At 42.0% G+C, this 23303-nt stretch overlaps 1 protein-coding gene across 1 annotated transcript in view; it reads right to left on the reverse strand.

Annotated features, from left to right (window-relative positions):
* The window catches only part of LOC124478725 (adhesion G-protein coupled receptor D2), a 72205-nt gene that overhangs the window by 32685 nt on the left and 16217 nt on the right, over nt 1–23303 (reverse strand). The window contains exons 7-20 of the mRNA XM_047037124.1: nt 20873–20946; nt 20111–20410; nt 19803–19914; nt 19560–19706; nt 19099–19207; nt 18884–18995; nt 18560–18615; nt 18335–18461; nt 17134–17237; nt 15912–16014; nt 15338–15491; nt 14818–14951; nt 14492–14607; nt 13557–13677 (exon numbers count right to left, since the gene is read on the reverse strand). Of these exons, the coding sequence (XP_046893080.1) occupies nt 13557–13677; nt 14492–14607; nt 14818–14951; nt 15338–15491; nt 15912–16014; nt 17134–17237; nt 18335–18461; nt 18560–18615; nt 18884–18995; nt 19099–19207; nt 19560–19706; nt 19803–19914; nt 20111–20410; nt 20873–20946 (1769 nt within the window). The remainder of the gene's footprint in view (nt 1–13556; nt 13678–14491; nt 14608–14817; nt 14952–15337; nt 15492–15911; nt 16015–17133; nt 17238–18334; nt 18462–18559; nt 18616–18883; nt 18996–19098; nt 19208–19559; nt 19707–19802; nt 19915–20110; nt 20411–20872; nt 20947–23303) is intronic.

Below are 23303 nucleotides of genomic sequence, written 5' to 3' on the forward strand. Positions count from 1 at the left end.
TGTTGCTTATTGCATTCACAGTTGGAACAGAACATGCAACCATTCAACAAAACCCTTTTCAAACACACACGTGTGTTTCCTCATTCTGCAGTGTGCAGTAAACACTGATAGAAACCTCTTAAAGCTGAGCCCATGCATCATCAAGCCTCCATCAATGGAGAGTGAAAGCCTTGTGCATCACTGTGAAGCAGAACTCCTATCTTCTCATTACTCGGTGACAAGACACAGACATCCACCTTTTCATTTAGGACACCACATGCCCAGACTTTATTCAAATGTTCCTTAAAGTCTCTCCCTAAACCTCGCAGCACACGCCCCGCTCACACCCCCCACCTCCCACCACCACAACAGTGGAACAAATGACATTTCAACCGATGACCAACTCCTTTGTATTTTGACCGCCCTCCACACACAAACACACCCCCCCCCCCCTCTCCCAAATGTGCAAACTTAAGTAGCAGCAGGTTAAAAAAAAAGAAAAAACATGACAAACCACCTTATTGATGACATTGTCCTTGGTTACCGAAATTTCAATGTGCTGAAATGAAAACTATGATTAAGGGGAGGGGGAGAGTGTCTTGGCAAGGAGAGCACAGGGCATGGGGGCTTTCTATTTTTCCCCCAGAAATACATAACGTCTCCTGACACCACTTCTGTAGCAAACGAGCCTTGCCAGTCCGGCTGATGGACAGAAGTCAGGAAGGTGTGGAGTCGTGACGGACTCCCGTCACCGTCAGCTGGGCAGCACACTCTCTGTAGATGTCTCCCTCAACATTTACAAACGTTGTCTTGAGATTGTGATTCGGTTACAGCTGCGTGGCATTGCTTCAACCTAAATGTTTGGGAGCACTCAAGTCTGATAACAATTGGGGCAGCTGTTGTGTAAACCGTGCACAACATATTGAAATAAGAACGTCAACTTTAAGTTTCCCCTTGATTTGAAAAAAGCTTTCTTTGTTATCATTTTATAGCTATTTGTATCGTAGAGGTTGAGCTAGATTTGACTAAAAGCAGGGCAAAAGTCCTAGTGCAAACTCTTGGAAACTTAACAAAAGCCAGCATTACAAGTTCTGAGTTTCAGCTCATTCTAAGAACCTTTACCTGTACCAGACAACAAAGTGATTTTCTCAGGTATCAGTCCAAAAACCATATACACTGATATTACTTTGTACATTTAAAGATGTTGGCTTTTCCCTTCATTTCCTTCATTCCCCCCATACATACAAATCATTTTTTTTTCTTAAATAGAGGATCTGCAGCTTTGGGAAACTCAGAACTCTACCCACACACCTGGCAATCATTAGGGAAATGAAAGACAGAAGAGGTTAAAACGCTGTGGAAGGGAAAAAAAGTTCACACTTTTTGCTGAGGGACCTGTTAATGTCTCTGACCCCTTTACACAAAAACAGTTTAATTAGCTTGTATACATAACTTTCACTTTAACCGCTCACAGCCTGTCAAATCAATCTGTCCATCAGAGCCCCTGGCTCTGGGATTGAGGCTCCACAGGACCTCAATTTAGAGCGACTCTGCAACCCATCCAGCTGGAATGCAGGCAGACACTATGTCAAAAAGGGTCAGCTAACCTCACTAACAAGGCTTGAAACTAGCTGCCTTTAAACTAGAGTACCCCGGTTGGAAAGAGTTTTGTACGTAATTACATGGACTTTATACAACTTTGTAAAACTCACACAAATATAATTCTTTCAATTAGCTCTTTCAAGTTAAACAAACGCAGATTACAACAAAGGCACTGGAGTCAATATCTTAACAACAACAAAAAAGGTTTGAGTTTGAAATTAAGCATTCATTTTTTAGGGAATTGTCATTGTCCAGGATGGGCTCAGCGTCCGGATACAGTTTCCATAAACATTCATATTCCAAAACAAATCACTTATTCTTTTCCACATTACCCCACTTGGATTTAAACTACAGTTTGAGTTCATTTGATTTCTTTCTGGGCTAAACGCCATCCTAAATATGCACTGCAAATATGTAACAGTTACTTTTATAGTCATGGTAGAAACACTTTCTTTCTCATACCAATCAGTTCCATTTACATCCATAAAAACAGCACCAGGTGGAGACCTCAACAAGCCATCAAAAGTAGTTATATTGGGGCGCCCCGGTGGCTCGGCGGGTAGCGTTAGAACACGAACCCCATAAGCTAAGGCAGCAGTGGCCCGGGTTCAATTCCAACCCGGGCCATTTACTGCAGGTCATCCCCTCTGTCTTTCCTGTCTCTTTCCAACTGGCACTATCAAAAATAAAGCCGAAAATGCCCCCCCAAAATATATAGATCTTTCAAAGTATATAAATAGACTTTGTTAGTAGTAATGTTGTAGTCATTTTAGCATACAACCGTGTCAAATGAAGTCTTTCAGCAATTACAACAGCTCTGAAAAGTGCTAATTAGAGTATGCATTATATGATGGCAGAAAGGTTACAGTGTGATGAAAGAACGAAAGGGGTCAGTCGCGGGCCGAACGAGATTCACATACTCACGCAGGCAATAAAACTGTCCCTCCCCGGAAACACGCACACACCACTCCCCACTCATCCACCCCCATTACCCACACACACACACACACTCACTGACTGTCACACAGTGAGGAGAGGACCCCCAGGCCAGCAAGCCCTCCGGAGCGAGGGGTGGGGGGGTGGAGGGGTAAGCCGAGAGCATAGAGAGGACCAGTGCTGCCTGTGATCACTCAGGAGAGGAGGGAGAGTTATTAGCTTAGCCCTGAAACACCTACTTAATATAGGGGCCAGCGCTGATAGCTAGCAGAGCCTGGTAGAGGTGACAGCTTTTGGACCTGCTTGAGGAAATCCAATTGAAAAGCAGCCAAGAGGAACAACAAGCCTGAAACAGATGTTGCTCGCTACCACTGGTGCAAATGGGGGGTGGGAGAGGGGGTGGTATACAACAACAAGAAACAGTAGCAAATTTGACACAAAAAAAAAAACATACACAAAGGCGCTAGGCACATACACACATATTACATAACGGACTCCAGAAGAAACATATGAGCATTACATGGGTGGGTATAGCGAGCAACTATAGCATCAATAAGATCCCTTTTCAAAAAGTGTAACATTGTTTTCAGTTGAAACGGATAGACAGCTGATGAGTAAATCACTAAATAATAAAAAACAAATAATAATTTAATCCAATATCAATAGACATGTAGAAAATGTGAAGCATACAGTCGATTTCCATACTCTCTCATTTGAGAAAAAGAATCCATAAAGCCTTTTAATTCAAGGTTGGAAATATACAGTAGCACAATAACACCAATGCAAAGGACCCAAAAGATTTAGCCAAAACATACAGTAGGTGAAAAATACAAGAAAAAAACACTGAGGAGAGAGTTATCCATTGACAGCAGAAAACTGCAGGCCGATTGGAAGGTCAGTTAAAACACGTATTGAGCGATGTGAGTACAAAACTACTTCCCCATGAGCATACAAACTCACCTTTCAAACTACTGCGGCTGAGAATCCCGATGTAAACATGAGAGATCTAATCGCCCTTGTTGTTGTTGCTCTAATATTAGTTGAGTTTGGCAAGGCTGACCATATCTCATTCATAATGACTTTTATTTATTTATTCATTTATTTCTATTACACACTAACAACTGCGAGGGAGAGAGAGAGAGAGAGAGAGAGAGAGAGAGAGAGAGAGAGAGTGAGTGAGTGAGTGAGTGAGTGAGTGAGTGAGTGAGTGAGAGACAGACAGACAGACAGACAGACAGACAAAGAGAGAGAGAGAGAGAGAGAGGGAGAGAGAGAGAGAGAGAGAGAGAGAGAGAGAGAGAGAGAGAGAGAGAGAGAGAGAGAGAAAGGGGAAAGCGGACGGCTAAAATCAATTGTGACATATCTTTATTGCCAGTCGATGACAGATGACACATCATTTGCCATCGGTCTAACATTGTGTCAGTGTGTGTGCTATTGATTTTACATCAGAGGACAAATGTTATTAATGACGCTCTAGGGTGAAAGGAGAGTGCTCTATTTTACTTGCTCTATCTTTAAGTAAACTGAGAGTGAGGTCGTCTTTTGATTCTCTTTGCTGAAACACACATTTTGTGAGCCATATTAATCAAATGTAATCAAGTTTACACGCATTAAATCGGCTTGTTGCGAGCCAAGCAGAGTATGTAACTGTAGCCCCAAAACTATCATAACACACATGTGGGTGAGAAGAAACGAGAGAGAATGTACTGTAAACAAACGAGCTTTTAAACAAGACAATTTTGCGTTGCATGTCTCTGGCGCCAAGGAAAACATACACATGGAAAACCGATACAAACTTTTAACACATGGGTCAGACTAGAGTCTTTGAACTGACGATTGAAAGAGCAGCCAGAGTGCCAAATATCTGTTTAATTAAAAATACTTAGGTATTCAACCGACATTTGGGGTGTCCCCTTGTCAAATTACATGAGACCACACTGTCAATCTTTGGGCCGTATTCTAATTACACGTTTTTCCACTGAGAGAGGGGAAAAGGCTGTAAATTAGCAGCTAGGGCTCAGCAGCTGGGTTTGGGTTCAGCTGGAAAACACACATGCACACAAACACACACACACACACACACAAACAGTGGACAATCCAAATGTCCCTCACTAACTCAGCCATTCCACAATTTTAACTACACTAACCCCTACTGAACACCTACTAAGATGCCTTGGAGAGCTTCAGTGGAACGCCATGACAAGGGAAATCAAATGTTTGCTTCCCATAATACTCGATAGATAGTATTAGATAATACTGCACATATACTTTCAAGCTTTGTTTTATGTGTTGGTCCTTGATGCCTCCATTATGTAAGATGGAAACTTGCTTCTTGATACAATGATAAAACACGTAATTTTAAATATTTATGAACATTCATAAGTGAAGTCATTATAAGTCATTATAGAATTGTTTTCATACGCTCATAATTCCGTCTATGGCACTATTATGCAGCGACATCACTAAACAAAGACAAATTGCACAGATATGCACAAAGTTCTGTCAAGTTGAAAAGAAGACTTTCTACACTACCTTTCCCACGTGAGATGAGCCAAGTTTGGGCGTGTGTGTGTGTGCATGTGTATGTGACGCGAGCTCCTCTCCAGTTCAGCCACTCTGCGTGGGGAGAGTATCCATCATGATAAAGCCGCAGACGCGGCGAGTGTCACATGCAATCACACTTCACTACGGATCGCGGGGCTTCAAAGTGAAAACGAATGGTAGTTCATTGACATGAAGACTTCATATATCTTCATTTTTTTTAGAGGGGGGGTGTCTTATCTTTTTTTCCCAACCCTCTGTGGCCCTCTGAGTTTTTGTCACTGTCTAGGAAACCCGACAAAAAAGGCCTGTATTTTTTACATGCATTCCTCAGCAATCTCTAAATTATCCTGACAATCAATTATTTTACATGTAGGCCTACCCTAAATGCAGAGGGATTAAAAGATCCTTGTGGATTTAGGTGTGATTGAGTGCAGTGAGTGTTAAATGTGATAATCGTCAAATTTGTAACCACTAGAAAGTTAAACGAGCCATAATAATGTCGTAGCTGCCGACGTTCCATCTCTCTCCCACCAGCATGGCTTTAATCTACTAATGAGTCTAAACGACACAGGCTTGACGTTGTTGAGACAGTGTTAGAGGCTCTCTATTCCTGCGCCTTTCTCTCGAAAGCGTTTGATTGGCACATGCTTTCACTTAATGAGGATAATTACCAAGAAAAACACACCAGAAGAGTGTGTCTGCTCAGTGTTAGCTTGGTTTGGGTGTGTCGGACAGATCTTTTTCAGGGGCTGTCCCTCTCTCGGCTGTATTTTTCCCCCGTCTTCGGGCAACCCCTTTACAACATACACCCCTGAGTCCTCCCCTCCGTAGTTGAACGCCCCACCCTCTCTCCTTCCCTCCGCCATCACCTTCCTCCTGTCCGACAAGAACCAGATTAATAGGAATCAGCATGTGGTTGTAAACACTCGTTAGGCTCGGGGAGGCTTGGCGGCGACTGGAGGAAATGACACAAGCGTTTGTGGTGACGAGCCTGGGGCTAAGCAGGAAGGGCAAGTGGCCAACACCGACCGTCGGCTCTACAGGGCAGCCACGGCTGTGTTGTGCTCTCCGTTTGTCTTGTGGTCCATTAACTTGACACAACTGTGAAAGCAGTGTTCAGGTATTTTCCCGCTCTTTATAAATCAATACAATAGGCGTGGAAGTGGCTTGCTACTCGTTGGAATAAGCAAAAACATTCCGGTTTGGTTAAGTTTACAGTAAAATAAAACACCACTGAATGGACTGTATTCAGTGAAAAAGATTCTGGATGCTATTCTGTAAAACATTTCTTAGACAAACCAACACATTCAATTTTCTTTTCTCCATTCAGTAAAAACGATGACATGCAATTAAGGCTTCTTTGCCACAGGAATAATGATTTACAAAGAGAAAAACACATGAATAATACATTGCTGTTTATTCTAGTTTAATTTTGAAGCGAAGAAAGCAAATAGCTCACTTGCAAATTGGCATGTGTATTTGACAGCTTACGCCCCACCCCCACCCCCACCCCCACTCCTTGCAACCCCACTCCCCTAAAACTGAATCTGCTCCTTTGCCCCATGCTGACCCAGTTCTTACTAATTAACTACAAAGTATACATCAAAGAGGGCCAAAACAGTCTACGGCACTTACATCCACACTGATACACTGATCTGCAATGTGGTCAGCCCACACGACTACCCCCACCAGTCATCTGAGCTGTCAGAGCGCCCCCCCCCCGCCTGTCTGTGTGAACTTGTGACAGTTTCTGAGAAGCCAAAGTGGTGAACTTATAAATAGAATGGTCATTGTTTCGACATGGGCAATTTGGGGGTGCCGGAGTAGTTCCTGACGTTGTTGCCGTCAGGGTGGGTGGCTGGTAGGGGTGGGAGTGTGTGTGTGTGTGGGGGGGGGGGGGGTCGTGTTATTATAACAGGGGTCACAAAGTCATAGTCAGCTGATCAGGTGAGGCCCTCCAACACACACACGCACACACACACACACACCAGTATTCTGAAAGACAGAGAGGTATGGTTTGCTTTTATATGACAGAGCCTATTACTAAATTGAGCTGGCAGGTAATTCTAAAGCAAATAAATGCTAGTGAGCTTAACAGAGGGAAAGGTCTTGGGGTGGCGGCATGAGCAATGACAGGAATTTTCTCGCCTCTCTTGACAGGAAGCATATTATTCTCCCTGCTTTATTTTCTCAGAACAGTTTTTGGGGGTATTTCTCTGTCCAAAATGAGCTCTTTTCATTCTGAAGTACCGCATATTGCTCACTTAGGCTTCTGTTCTGCTAGCTAGACTTAATATTTATACGAGTGCTAAGCAGAGGTTCTGTATATTCAATCTATCGGAAGTAATTCTGTGTTTGATTTTGGTTTTATGTGACACTTATTTGGTGAGTGCACCTTGCTATTTCAATGTTGAAGATTACGCTATCTTGCGAACAAACTTGCTCTCAAAATAATTTGTTTTCTGCAAAGTGAACCCATCGTTGTGAAATGTTCTACAAAGGTCTCCTTAAACACGTATCTTCTTCAAACCCGGAACAAGATGAAAAGATGCACTAAAAAAGAACAAGTTGAGACAAAACACACTAAAAATATACTACTTAAGAATCGTGATAAGACCTAATTAAAAGTGCCATCTTCTTAGAAATGCGTGGTAGGAAACAACACTGACCTTGATATCCTGTTTAATATTGTTTTACACTGCGTCCGTAATTGAACATGCAATGCAAACAGTTTACTTTTATCAAAGGGAAATGTGTTTTTTTCTAGGCAGCATGACTCCAAAACAATATGGCATACTTTCCCACTCATGTTCTATAATCATTAAAATCCAATCAAATATTAAATAATGTTTCAAAGATAAATCACTAACCTAAAATGTACTTTGTCTGGTCAAAATAAAACCTTAATTGTGTTGAACAGCTTGTAGTAGTTATGTAGTAACTAGATATTAAAGATATGTAATAACATTTCATTTAATTATCTTCTGAACAGGGCACAGCAATGTATGACCACACACTTGCACTGACATTTCCTGGTAATCTGACCATTGCTGTGTCTGTGTGTGTAAGAAAGCATGTGTACTATGCAGTACCATGTTAGGGAGGTGGTGGGGGAAGGAGGTGGAGGAGGAAGAAGGAAGGGAGGGTGCCGTCACTGCCCCCAGAGAAGCTGAGGGTTCTATTGAGTGGATTGGACACCTGTCTGGGACACTGGACCCTCCGAGTCTGTTTTTGTTTCTTGTGCTGCACAGGGGATTTAAAATAACCGGTCTCCCCTTTGTCTTAGGGGGAAGGGGCGGGAAGGTAGAGGAGGGCTGACACACACATGCACACAGCCCTACTGTAGATGGGAGCTGGGATCTTTAGTTGACAAGTAAACTGTGGAGAGGAGACCCGACAGAGACTGGCTGAGAGGTGGCCGGGAGGCCCACGCTAATCCCCTCCCAGTCTACTCCCAATACAACCACCATTAATCAGTCTCAAGCACAAATGTATGGGGGTCAACTTCATTTGAATCCACTTTGCATATAGGCAAGATATGGCATTCAGTTAATAGAATAAACATCATGATAAACATGTGTTCTATTACTAGTAAAGAAGATCAGGAACGGAGACAGAATTGATTCCAATGGTTCCGCACCATGCAAACCCAGGAGCACAGAAACAATTGAGTAACACTTGGCTAATGATGGAGCAACTCAAAAAGTTGTAACGTGCCTAAACTAAAATTCAATTAGCTATGGATGTCCTCTTGTTGTCTTTTCACACCTTGTCACAAACATTTCTCTTCATCTAACAGACAGCTGATAACCCTTTGACCATGCAGATAGATTTGAACGCAGTTTGGGTTGGACAGGCAGTTTTGTAATTGTTTTCCTGGTTTGGGTACTAAGAAAGGCCACAACCAGTCAAACAAACATTAAAGACGTTGTCAAAATAACACTTCATGTCAAGCATCAAAACATTTTTTGAAATGTTGTCAAACAATATTTCATATCAAAGAACAAATCCTAAACAGATAAATTATGCGCATATGAATCAGTTATCTGTGTATTTAGTTGCTGCCGTGACAGTGAAACACTGATCTAGGGAAAGACTGTTATTATCCAAAGTCTATTGCGAAATGCCCTAAACAACACAGTATTAAAATAATTTATGTTACAATGCACTTGTGTGTACACTTGCTTGATATGGACATTAAGGTTCCAAGGATTAGTAATTATAAGTACAAATATTTTAACAATTTTATATATATACTATTGCATGCCATGTATAACAACTGGCTGGATACACCCAACATTAAACAAAATAAACATCTTCTTACACAATAAAACCACAAACTGGAGGGTTGTAATGGTACTGCCCTCTACTGGTTACCAGGGAGAGCTGTTGGACGCTTCACACTGAATTGCCTAAAACAAACCTGTAACAATACACACAGCACTCTTAACTAACACAACTCATTGAAAAACGGAGAAACGGTACCCCCAAGTTTACTTTTATGAGCAAACTCACTCAAGTTCCATACCCCCGGAACTCTTTCTCCATTTTCTCTCTCCCTTACCCTCTCTCTCTGTCTTTCTCTGTCTCTCTCTCTATCTCTCTCTGTCTCTCTGTCTGTCTTTCTCCTTCTCTTCGTTTCACACAAAAGTTATTGATAGTTCGAAGTTATGGTCTAATAATACGACGGACAATGCATGGGCAGGAGCCCATTATACTCAGGTAATGGATAGTGGGGGGGGGTTGAATGACATTGCACAGAGATTGGATGACGGAGGGTCACGCGATTTATGGCAGAGCAAAGCACCCCCCCCCCCCCACCCCCCTCGTGCCGCTTATTTCCAGCTTGATAAGAGAACAGATGAGGCATGGCTGTATTTATGATACACACATTCTTAAGAGACCACTGAGGGAAGGCTAAAACTCCAAAGGACTCAAATATTCAGATGAATGTTTGGTGAAATAGGGAGTGAGATTTTAGGTTGCTGTATCCTAGTCTAACTGCTTTAATAATGTATGTGACTGCATGGTTACAGTATGCATCTGTCTGAGTCAGAAATGTATGATTTTGATTTAAACTATTGCAAATTATAAGTACAGTAACTATTAAGTCCTTGCCAAATGAATCAAATTGTGTTCCATAACTGAAATAAAGTTTGGTAAAAAAATTCAAATACCAAAGGTTTATAAAAATAAAGATTGTTCAAATCGTAAACAAATGCCACAAAAGTACAGAAGAACATTTAAAGACACAGTACGTTTCTGCAAATAAGTCTGTAGGCTACCTCAATGCTACCCCCAAAAACGATCAGCTAACAATTAAATAATGATTCTGTCCAGTAAATATTTGGTTCGGACCAAAATGACATTTTCTTAGCTCGTTTTTGTTGGTCAAAAACAAGAAAGAAAAAAAAAACAACACTAAGTTTGCCAACAATCTTGTCAAGCACCCAATAGGGTGAGGCGTGTGATGAAAAAGGCTTGTCAACATGATCTGTTTCATTGATTTAACAGTAAAGACTGGCCACTTAAGCTTTATGTTGCTTTGGCTATCCCACTGGAAAAACGATTGCCACAAATAAAATACATAAAGCCCTTAAAACTTCAATTTTTTTCACCCTATCACTTTGGGCTTTGTACGCAGTAATAGTGTTTACATGTAAACAAATATTTCTTTTGTGTTTTAGTTCTTTATGGTTGGCTTGATGTTGAACAGATTTTCCTAAGCAAAATGTCACTGAGCTGACATCTCTTTCAATGCTGAATATATGTTATATATTATTATTCATCCTGTTTTATTCAGGAATATAGCATGTGAGAATGATTGAGAAACAAGCTAAATCTCCTTTGTAGCGTTGCTTGTTTTACCAACAGATAAAGAAAGTGCGGGCAAGAGAGAGAGAGAGTAATAAGGGGGGCAGAATTTTTTGGGAAAAAGAGAGCAAGAACGAAGGGGAGAAATCGAGTGAGAAATCGAGAATGATGAAGAAAGCAACTAAAGAGTGATAGTGAAGAGAGAGTGAGACAGAAACAGAGAGAGAGAAAGACAGAGAGACAAAGAGATAAAGAGAGAGAGCAAAGGGGCACACACGGATCTGGAAATCAGCAGGAAAACAGATGAATTCATTCTAAATTGAACACTGGGGACTGCTATTTTCTTCATGTTCCAGTGGAAAAGGCTGGGCCAAAGACCTCTCAGTACAATTAAAAGATCACAGAAAACACCCGGAATGTTTCCTTTTTCCCTCCGCAGCGCTAAAAACTCGGATCTTGGTGACTCACTGACAATATGGCTGCAATTTCCGCACCATCAAACAAGCGCAGCACATCCTCCTTGACTTGAAACAGTCACAGGTGAAAAAACACGACAATCGAATAATACTTTGTTGAGGGATTTTAGTAACTACATGGATTTAGCACAACCTCATTTTCTCAGTTGAAAAGTCCAACTTAATTTTTTATGTATTTAATTTCCATGCAATACTCAATTTTACAGCCCGTCATGACTATAAAGTAAATTCCCACTCAATATTTATTGCATAGAAAAAGGAATGTCTAGTCAATGGCACAACAAATTACCCTGACAACCCCACTGACCATCCAGGCTCTGCCGTTGTCAGTGAAACAGCTTTGAGACTAGCAGGGGTGTCGTGAGGCCTCCTATTCTCTGTGGCACGCGTCTTTAGAGTTGGCCTATTATGGTGTGGCAGCTGGCTGTTACGCAGAGCTGTCGCCCCCCCCCCCCTCCCTGACACCACAGTGGCCCCGTCGCTTCATTAACTTTTCCTCAGACTGGGTGAGGGCAAGGGGGGGGGGGGGGGGGGGGGGGGGGCTGGGCTGACCTCCCCCAGTCCTAGCTGGACTGTCTGGAGTCATTGGTGAAATGAATGAAATTACCTGCCAGTTTTTTTTTATATATATTCTAGTATATGTAACCAACCCAGAGGTTGGATTTGACACTGTTCGACATTGAGACGATAAACTTGAATGCCGTGATGGGATGGGACCGTTTTTGGACAAGAGAGTAAATCAGGAGGGGAAGGGGATGTTTAAATCAAGCCTGTCTATAATGGAGGTATTGTCAGTATGTGAGTTTCACAAAATGTGGCAATCATGTGCCATACAAGATAAGAAACATGAATCTCAAATAAACCCAGTTTTTATCCGTGCCATTTTACATGGGAACAGTCCAGCCAACACGGTGACTTCATCTCTACAACATAAATAAGAAGCTCTGCATACATTATAGTTCATATATAAAGAATTAAGATCAAATGTGAGAGAAAACAAACTATTTATAGAGAGGAGCTTTCTTAATGATCCGGCTCAGACTAAATCTCTATTGATTCCTTATGAAATATACAGCTCAATTATAGACACAGCTGATTGAAGATTACTACAAATTGCAAGGGAGGATTTTAACACAGAGCAGCAGTGAGTCAGACTGGACTGCTGCAGTGAGAGTGTTACATGATTCTCTTTCTCTCCATCCTCCCAAGCCAGAGAAATTACACTGGAATTACTTTTCATCCACAAGTTAATAGCTGGTTGCGAATGAAACATACTGATGTATTTTTCACAGTACACATTAAAAGCCAAAGAGTGTGAATGAAGAGTGTTTAAGTAAAAACTGTTGTCCCTTTTCCACTTAATTGAATTTTTTGAAAATCACTTTCAGAAAATAACTAATAATAATATCTCCACATAACTAGCTACCTAATTACCTTTACAGCTGACCTTTCTAATCAGCACAAAAAATGTATAACTGCTGGAAGAAGAAGAAAAAACATGTTCAAAAATCATGTTTTCAACAACAACAAGCAAGCGCACAAAAAATCACATATTTAAAAGCAATTTCAGCCCAACCTTTTGTCACTGACAAATTGAAAACCTTGAGTCTGTCGGTTCCCTTACTGACAGAAACAAAACAAACACCATGTATAATAGAAAAGGCTTTCCAATTCAGCATGTTGAATTGAATATTGCCTCGGTAAAGTGAGAATCTCTCAAAAATATCCCTTGCAGATTTATTGATTATTTTTTTTTCCATCAGTGTTCTGGAAATACAGTAACCACACTCAGTAAATCCACACCCATTTTTACAGTTCAACAATTTCAACTTCCCTCATTTCAGCTGATACCCGCTCCAGTCTTTACCAAAATGTCAAATACCTGGTCCATTGAAAAGACTAACTTCACAAAAATATATGGCTGTCCATGAATAACACATAAAAAGTTGGGAACATTAAGGAAAATAACGATAATGAGGAAAAGGGTGAGAGAAAAATTGGGAGAAAGAAAGAATGAGCCATGGAGAGACATTAGAAAATAAATAAAGGGGAAAGCTTAAATGTGCTTGTGAGAGTGAGTGTGTGTGCGTGTGTGTGTCTGTGTGTGTACATGTGTGTGTGTGTGTGTGTGTGCGCGAGTGCATATGTGTGAGTATGCGTGAGTGTGTGTGTGTGTGTATTCCAAGCAGTCTGCAAGCCACATACCTGCAGAGAGTTGAGCAGGATGAAGATGTAACCCATGATTATGGAGAAGGGCACCAGCACACCACACAGCCAGGTCAGGCCCAGGATGGGCAGCAACATCAGCACTGCTTTCACTGCAGCCCTACACACACACACACACACACAGACACTTACAAAACGTGATTATACATTCACTATTACCTTTTCCCCACCAATCAGGCACAATCAAGCGCAAACTCAAATCTACTGTACATGTGACTCGCTCTTTCCTCCCTGTGCTCCACTCTGGAATGAAGGGGTTAGCATTAGCTGCCATCCTCTGTGCCAAATAAGCCAGGTTGGCAGGCGGGTCATTCCAAGCACAACAAGGGCCGCCGGTAAGGTTTATAGTGACAATTTCCACCCTAAATCCATCTTAAATCTGTTTTAGTATGGAATTACCTTCCCGTTCAAGTGACCACTAAACCACACCAGCTGGGGCTGATGGGGCCCGGCTCTAGTTTGTTTAGCGGAGGAATGTGTTTGAATTTCCACTGGTGCTGCTGTGCCATCGCCTCCCGGGCCGACTAACTCTCAAGGCCTACATTGATATCCCTCCACAGAGCTGTACTGTGGACCCTTGCGACTCAGTGGCAGAAATAACACGTACGAGTGTAAATTATTTCCACTGTTAAAAAGTAAACACCCCTCGGGGATCAACTTATTCAATGTATTTGCAGTTGGTTCCTTTTGACGAGCCAAAAACACAAGGCAGGAAAATTTGGCACACAAGAACTGAAAAAAGCGCATTTCGAATAGCGATGATCACAAAATTATAGACTTTTAAAGTTTGCACACTGCATTGCCAAACGGATGTCTGGTGCCTACTGTGAAGCACAAATAACGTGTCTTGCCATTCCAACCTGTTCGTTCCAGTTGTTTGCAAAGGAGAAATGGCATCCCCCTGTGGTAGTTACCGGATCTGTTCATAGGCCTGCTCCACAGGACTGCTGCCCAGAGCCAGCATGATGGACCTCCTCTTGGTTGTGGACAGAGTGATGACCACCACCCTCGTCAGGACCATGATGTTCACCTGGACGAGACGATAAAGGAGGGGAGGGGAGAGGAGAATAAGGATTGGGGGTAAAACAATAAAGATTTCTTTCCAAAAACGAATAATACCACTATTGCTGGAATTGATTTGGAGTAGGGTGGCCTTCTTAATGCTGTGAGAGAATGTTGAAAAACTGGAGACATATTATGCTTTTTCTATGCATGGTTGTGCCACAAAGCGGACTCTGACCATGATGATGAAGATGACAGGGCCAGCGAAGCCCCAGATGACTCCGTTTTGGACGCTGAGCCAGCAGTGACCATCAGCAGAGTACTTCCCAGAGGCCGAAGCGAGCGTGATGGTGACTATCAACACTGGCAGACCTGGGGCAAGGAAGGAAGAGAAGAGAGATAGAGGGGTGGAGAGAGAGGAAGAAGGAGAGAAACAGAGAGAGAAAAGGGGAGAGTGAGAGAAAGAGAGCAAAAGGGGGGAGAGAGAGACACAAAGTGAGAACAAGGGGGAGAGAGGGGGGGGGGTAGAGAGAGAGATGAGAGAGAGGGTGATACGGAAATAAAGGGACACTAAGCCATGGGGACTTTCAGATCTACCCACAGCATTCACACAAAGCTGTTACCAACTTTCAGGGGACACGCTAACTAAAAGCTTCCTCAGCGTGTACCAAAAACAAGCGGTGAGCTCACAACGAGAGTAACAGCGCATTAGCTCCGTCACACAATTTCTTTGTTGTTAGGAGAGAAAAGAGCCCCACCCCAGCCGATGAAGTAGTAGTACTTCATGTGGCGGTCTTCACTCAGGTTCACAGTCACCACCTTGCTCCAGAGCAGCAGGCCCTCCACCAGCATCCAGCTGAAGGACGCCATGAAGAAGAGGTGGAGAAGGGCTGCCACCAGGGTGCACGCCACCTGGTGGGGTGGGGGTTGGGGGGGGGGGGCACAGGGTCAGAGCAGTGTGGGTCAGAGGTCAGAGACACAACAAGGGACCATGGAGGGACTGTCGATGTGTGATGGTTATTCATCGAGGGGTACAGCTCCCCCCCGTTCCCTCTTCCGCCAGCCCTCCCACGGTGCTCCATAACTGCAGTAGAGGATTGTTCTGACGTTTTGTCATTTGCTTTTACGATGAGGTATGTGGATGCGTACGGTGTACTTTTTTACATAATATTTACATAAGTTAATTAATTAAACTTTGTATCTATTTACATTTAAATGGTAATTAACAGCATTTCTGTCCAGATTAAGCACCTATTTTAAGAGATTGGATTGAATTTGGTTTTAATGACAATGACTGTTATAGCAACACTCCTAATGTACTGGGGTTACTACCTTGTTGTTGACGGCTGAGCCACTGCAGAGCAGTACGACCTGGGCACAGGTCAGGGAGATGAACAAGTTCTTGTGGATCGATGTCCGGTCAGACTTGGGGATGCTGTGGCAACATTCATGATTATAAAATACGATGATTTTTGGTTATTGAAAAACCTCATAGATTTGTAGGTGCACATTTAAAGAACAAGATAATGGTGTTGATGAAATAAGACATGATGGGGGTTAACAAAAACATGTTATTTCTCATAAGCAATTATTCATTCCGTGGTTTAATTCCTGAATATATTAATGGCTTTCTTTCAAAGAATTAAGCAGAAACAGAGATGGGGTGGAAAGGGTTAGTTGGAAAAGCTTAGGAGATTAATGGCCATCGCTCTCAGTCTGTAAAATATTCTGACATAATGTACATAGTGTTCATCATCCCATATTCCATCAGCTAGTGCATGTATGTTTGTATGTGTGTACATGTACAGGTCCTTATGTCTGAGTCTGCATGTGTGTGTGTGTGTGTGTGTGTGTGTGTGTGTGTGTGTGTGTGTGTGTGTGTGTGTGTGTGTGTGTGTGTGTGTGTGTGTGTGTGTGTGTGTGTTTGCCTGTCGGGTTTAGCTGGGACCTGGCCGCCATAAATCCCCCAGTCAAATTGTCTATCCCAACACCCGTCTGATTGGGACCTCCCTAGGTGACCCTAACCGTTAATTAACATCACAGTAATGCCACCATAAACCTTCAGAGGAGGTTTGGGGAGAGGGAGTGGGAGTATGTGCTTTTTGTGTGTGAGTGTGTCTGTGTGTGTGTGTGTGTGTGTGTGTGTATGTGTGTGTGTGTATGTTTGTATAGGGGGCATGGGGGTTGATGACACAACTAATTACCAGGTTAGAACTAGTCAATACTGATTCTGTCTTTAAACACCAGAGGCATGAGGGAATCCTGACTAAAGGACCAAACCAGAATGGAATTGACCCAAGCTGACAATATGCCTTTCAATCTGCCTTAGCTTTACAACCAATTCTTTCACTGAAGATGTGGGCAGATATACTATTTGTCAAATTTGGGCATTGAATGCCAAGTGTAATATGAAGCGACCCTAACTGAATTCCAGTAGTGAGTGTTGGTTCAGAGAGAGACCGTGACTGTAGAATAACAGGGGTTCCAGCTGGGCTCATTCGAGATTCAGGAGGAGAAGGGAGGCAGCCACTGACAAGCCTAGAGTGCCACTCACTCCAGCACGGTGAACAGCATCAAGGTCACCACGAGAGCACACAGAGACGCCCCCGAACCGATAAACGTCAGCTTGGTCAAAATAACCTCCTCCTCAGGGCTCCACTGGGGAGAGATGAGCACACACACACATATCCGCACACATGCACATATACAAATGCACACACACACACACAGACAGAAAGGGGCACACAGACAGTCACACACATAAGTACATACAAACACCCACACGCACACATATGTATACACAGCACACATATGCACAAGTACTCACAAACACACCCACATAGATATAAACATGCACAAATACAAACACACACACACACACAAGTACACACTAAGTCACACAAATACACATATAGTAGCAACTATTTAAAACAAACACTTGTCACGTATCTTGCATACTGTTTAGTGCTATTGAGCAAAATTAACTTTACAGTGTCGGTTGAGCCAGTGAGTAATTTGGTACTGTTGAGGCTGGCTAAAACTGTAACATCCTGGTTTTCAAACATATAGTGCCATCTATTGGACAATATAAAATACTGCACAGGGTATTCATCCGAATTGTGCTGATGTTCTATGGCAGGGGTCCCCAAACTTTTGTCTGCGAGGGCCAGATAATTTTCCTTTCTTTAATGTGGGGCCGGGTCGGAACAGAAAACTACTTTTCCGGAGTAACTACCAGTATTATTGTGGAGATTTTATTATGATTTTAAATGTGATTATATGATTTATTATGCTAGATTAGTTTATTACTATGTTATGCACCGTACATTTGTACATATCACAGCCTATTAAAAGAGCATTATTAATATTTTAAATAACTTTTTTCATATTCATTGCTATTGAAATCAAAACATCTACATAATAATCAAAAATAAAAATACAACTTTAATTTTTTATTTTTTTAAGACTGGCATTGTTCAGAGGGCCGGTCCAAATGCGTTGGCGGGCCGTATCCGGCCCGCGGGCCGTAGTTTGGGGACCCCTGTTCTATGGTTTTGAGGAATATTCATCACTAATATCAATAAGTAAGACAATGTGTGTATAAGTATAGTTTAAGTGGGTGCTTAGCTTAAAAGCAATTGTGTTACATGTGTGTCTAATTATAGCAACAAATATCTTCTAGCAACTAATATTTCTTAATTTTCCCTGATTGTATCAATACAGTACTTACAATAGAAAAAACTGGCAAATGTTACCTTGGCTTCCATGTAATTCATCAACACTGCAAAGTTTGTGGTGTGGTTACATAAACAGGAAGTAGTATCAGAGCCAGCATACGTCACCCCACATCCCTCAATGGACCAACCGTCAGAATAACCTGTCCTGCTCCGACATTACCAGTAAACAAAATACACGCGTCACTGGCAGGACTGCATGAATTATCACGACTGACACTGACTCTTGCTCTCAGTAATACTTACATCAAGCTGAAATTCCAAAAGGCACAAACAGGCATGATTCGTGTAGTATACGCCACCTAGAATAGAAACAGATGTTTCTCTCCCGCCAGAAAACTCTAGGCCAAAAGCAACAATGGATAAGGCCAGGAAACTGGCCACAAACACCCGGTGCCAACTCTCAAACTTTGACAAAATACAAGTTAATAAAACACCTAAAGAACATATAACAGACTGAGACCCATATATCACATCATACCATGTGTAGTGTACCCACCCCACCCCCATTCATGTGAATTATGAACAGACCGCTACCCAGTGTGTGTATGTTGTAGCAGTGGACCATACCACGTGCGAGGAAGAGAGGGTGTACTGAACGGCCACCGGGATGGTTTGGGCCTTGGAAGTGTCTCGGACAGACGCCGATATCACCGCACTGGCCAAGCGACTGGAGGGATTGCTGGAGGAGGATCACAAACGGCCAAGTCAACCTATTTCATCGTTTCATGCAAGAAGGTGAAATACTATTTTCCAATGCGCATAAATGTTGGAAGGTCTCCGACCTTTTGTTGTGCTTCAGCGACGAGCCACGGTCTGTGGATCCTTCCATTCCAGACTGGATCTCCATCAGGTGACTGTAGTAAGTATGGATAAACATGAGCTCCTTGTGACCTGCAGGAATAACACAGAATAAGATATGAGTGCTCAATTTCTGGCATGTCCTTATATGTTTGCTTGTGTGTGTATGGGTGTGTGTGTACATGTGCACATTGTTTTGTGTATGTATGGGTGTGTGTATGGGTGTGTGTGTATGGGTGTGTGTGTGTGTGTGTACATGTCCATATTTGTTTGTGTGCGTATGGGTGTGTGTGTCCATGAATGAATGAATGAATGGATGCGTTATTAATCCCAAGGTTGTGCATATTTGAGTGTGTATGAGTGTGTGTGTGTCTGTATGTACATGTTTCTTTGTTTGTTTGTTTGTTTGTATGTGTGTGTGCATGGGTGTGTGCGTGTGCGTTACCAAGGGAGTGTAGTCTCTGGACCTCGATATCTGGGATGAGCAGCTCATCCTGGCTACTACCTCTGCCGGGGCCGCTGCCATACACTGGCGGTTTAAACACACAGCTGCAGCTCATCTGGGACAGCTTTCGTGCCTCGATGTGTACATCTGGGGGTGCAAAAATACACACAGATACAAGGATCATCTACAGCGACAAGCCCAAAGGATTGACATTTCCGCATGACAAACGCCAACAAATGTTACCTATGTTTTTCATTGACAGCGTGAAGCTTTGTCTCTCCCGAGACAGCACATCGGCTAACGCCGCTGTCAGCTTGTCAATACTCTGCACGACAGTAAATGGACCAACAGCGGTCTACAACACAGGATGAAAACATGTCAAATTGTAACCAAAAAAAACTTCTACTGCCCCATCTCCTTTACTCATGACCAAATCCTCCGATAGGAATCTCACACATGCTCAACAGGGTTAGAATCATTCTTAACTGCATGCCATGAGGCTGTGTTAACCCACACCCAGCCAAAATATGATCCTGTCCCCCAACACCCACCCCGTCTTCCGTCAAACCCAGCCACCGGCTGGCCACAGCAGGCTCCAGGACGAGGCTGGCCAGCTTTAGGTATTTGCTGGCGATGGAGACCACAGCTTCCGAGGGCGGCAGAGTGAAGGCCAAGGCGGAGGCGGTGGTGGCGGAGGCTGTCAGCTCCATCATCTGGGTCAGGTAGAGCACGTCAGCTGCTCGGAGGATGTCTGGCTTCGCCTCCAGCGTCCTCAGCAGAGCCCTGGTCAGGTGGTTCATCAATGACAGCTCCGCCTCAGAAGATGCGTTCACGCTTATCTCACCCGTCACCTGGAGGGTTAAGACGGATTTTTCTAAACTTGGTGGTTGTTCATTCTGAAATCATTTACTTTCAGTGGTTATGTAACAATTAATTATATAGTTATAATTTTTGCATGACTGTAAACAAAGCTTTACAAAACAACTACACTTTATGTAAGGGGGAATTCAAACTAAAAGACTCCAAACCAGTTTTTCATATTTGTCATGAATGACATGGGATGTCATCATGACATGCATGACATGCAACACAAATAAATAATAATAGCACAACATCTCTACACAGGTTGTGTGACGCACAACTGACAGTGCTGTGACATTTGCAAGGTCTTATCGTTTGTTTAGAGTCAATTCCCCTGGGAAAATGGATATGCGACTATTGGTTTGTACTTCTCTCATAGATGATACACAAGTTACGCAACTTGGTAACTAATTTACTGTACAGATGCACAGCTGTAGGAACTTCCGACTTACAGACATGGAGAGCAGATCTTTGCTCACTTTGGTGAAGAACGCCGTCTTGGGGAAGCCAAATATGTCCAAGCTTTCTGTATGATGAATAAATTAAATTAATATTATATATGGTGTCAAATCAACAACAACAAAAAGTCATAGTAGCACATAGTTTGACATGAACTACCACAATGGTGATTGAGGTGGCTGAGATAGCAATGATAGGTGGAACGTGGCTTCTTAGTAAGTTTACCCACACATAATTTATATTTGATAACCTTGGCGGAAGTAACTATAAAGTTCAAAAACGGTTTTATTATTTACTTTGTACTTATTGATTTTTACTCAACTCACACCTGCTCCCTCCTATTGGATCCTTGGGGAAGGATTCAAGAATTGCCAAAAAAGTATGTCCTTGAAACAATCAAAACTATAGAGGGTACAATTTCTGGGGAAATTGTAGGGTGTGCTTGCTTGCGTCGGTTGCAGGGGATCCGTTTTTTAATTACATGTTTACAACTGATATTTCTGTATATAAAAATGCATAGCCTACTCATTGTTTATAAAGATTACATAGATTTAAAAGCATATTTTTTTTGCTGCTCATTTAGGCTACAACTCAAAATACTAAGAGTGAAGTGTAGAATGAAATAGTTGTCTTCTCATTTCCCCTGCAAGAAGGAATGTTGATTAGCAACCTCATAGTTGAATTAAAACGAATACATTCAGCAGACCGGTGTAAAAAATTGACCTAATCTCTATGACTTAAATGTCATTGTAAGTTTTTCCCTACTCGTGATATTTTCAGGCATTTAGTCTACTCATATTGCATTCATTCAATAATAAAGAACCCCCTTTTGAAGCTTATTTTAACCAGAGATGGGCAGTATTTCAATTACTTGTATTTGAAATACACATTTCAAGACTTTTGAGTATTTTGTAATTTGTATTTGATAGGGCTGATAAAAAATCAAATGCAATTTGTAACAAAATACTTTAGAGTGGAGTAATTATGTTTCAAAACTGGTTGTTCCAATCCTTGATTGTGATAGGCTATATCGCATTCCATGCCGTTGTAAAATCCAGCATAACCTTACAGGTTGTCCTTATAACATTCTTTAACATTCCATATTACTGCGCATTGAATATTTCAAATTGAAATAGACGGCAAAGATGTCCATCTGGCTGTTGCGTGGCAACGATTTATGTAGGAACTATACAGCGGAAGAATGACGGTTTATCATTAAACTATTTTGTTTTTAATTATTATCGTAATTTATTTATGAAACCATATCAAATATTTTTAGTAACACTTTTAGAAAAGCAATAAGCCCACGAGTCCGTGGTTTACACTGATTTTAGAACAGGTAAGGGGAGTTGTTAGGCACAACGCAAAGCGGAGTGCCGAAAACCCCCTTGCCTGTTCTAAAATCAACGTAAACCACGGCCTCTTGGGGCTTATTGCTTAAATTTCAAATACTCTATTATTGAATAGCCAGTTCCGCTTCGCGTCGTGCCTAACAACTCCCCTTACCTGTTCTAAAATCAGCGTAAACCACGGCCTGTTGGGGCTTATTGCTTAAATTTCAAATACTCTATTATTGAATAGCCAGTTCCGCTTTGCGTCGTGCCTAACAACTCCCCTTACCTGTTCTAAAATCAGCGTAAACCACTGCCTCTTGGGGCATATTGCTTAATTTAATGTTACTTCCGTTGTACGGTCTAGGCTGAAATGAATTATTTTCATGAACAGATTGACTAAGTTTAGGCTGTGGCAATGGAGTTCAGGTTAGTAGTCACTAGTCAGATAGTTTCACCAATTGAAAGACTTTTTATTTAAGTAAAGGGTAGTGCCGAACATGTGCCGCCGTTTGACTTCCTACTAGTAATGTAAACAGCTGTGGAGATGTTTTTGTTAGCTACTAGACTAAGCTACAGTGTTAGAGTGAGCTACACTGGTTTGAAACCACAAGTAATGATGATTTCACCCACAAGTCGTTTACTTAAGCAATAAGCCCCAAGAGGCCGTGGTTTACGCTGATTTTAGAACAGGTAAGGGGAGTTGTTAGGCACGACGCGAAGCGGGACTTATTGCTTTTCTAAAACTGTTACTACAAATATTTGATATGGATTCATCAATAAAAACAATTAGAAACAAAATAGTTTAATAATAAACCGTCATTCTTCCGCTACTACAAAGTATAGTTCCTACATAAATCGTTGCCACGCAACAGCCAGATGGACATCTTGCCGTCTTTTTCAATTTGAAATATTCGATGCGCAGTAATATGGAATGTTAAAGAGTGTTATGAGGACAACCTGTGAGGTTATGCTGGATTCTACAACGGCATGGAATGCAATATAGCCAATCACAATCAAGGATGGGAACAACCAGTTTTAGAATTGTAATCTAATGTCATAATAAATCCTACAACAAAAATGTATTTGTGAG

Source organism: Hypomesus transpacificus, chromosome 16 (assembly GCF_021917145.1).
Source record: "Hypomesus transpacificus isolate Combined female chromosome 16, fHypTra1, whole genome shotgun sequence".
NCBI lineage: Eukaryota > Metazoa > Chordata > Actinopteri > Osmeriformes > Osmeridae > Hypomesus > Hypomesus transpacificus.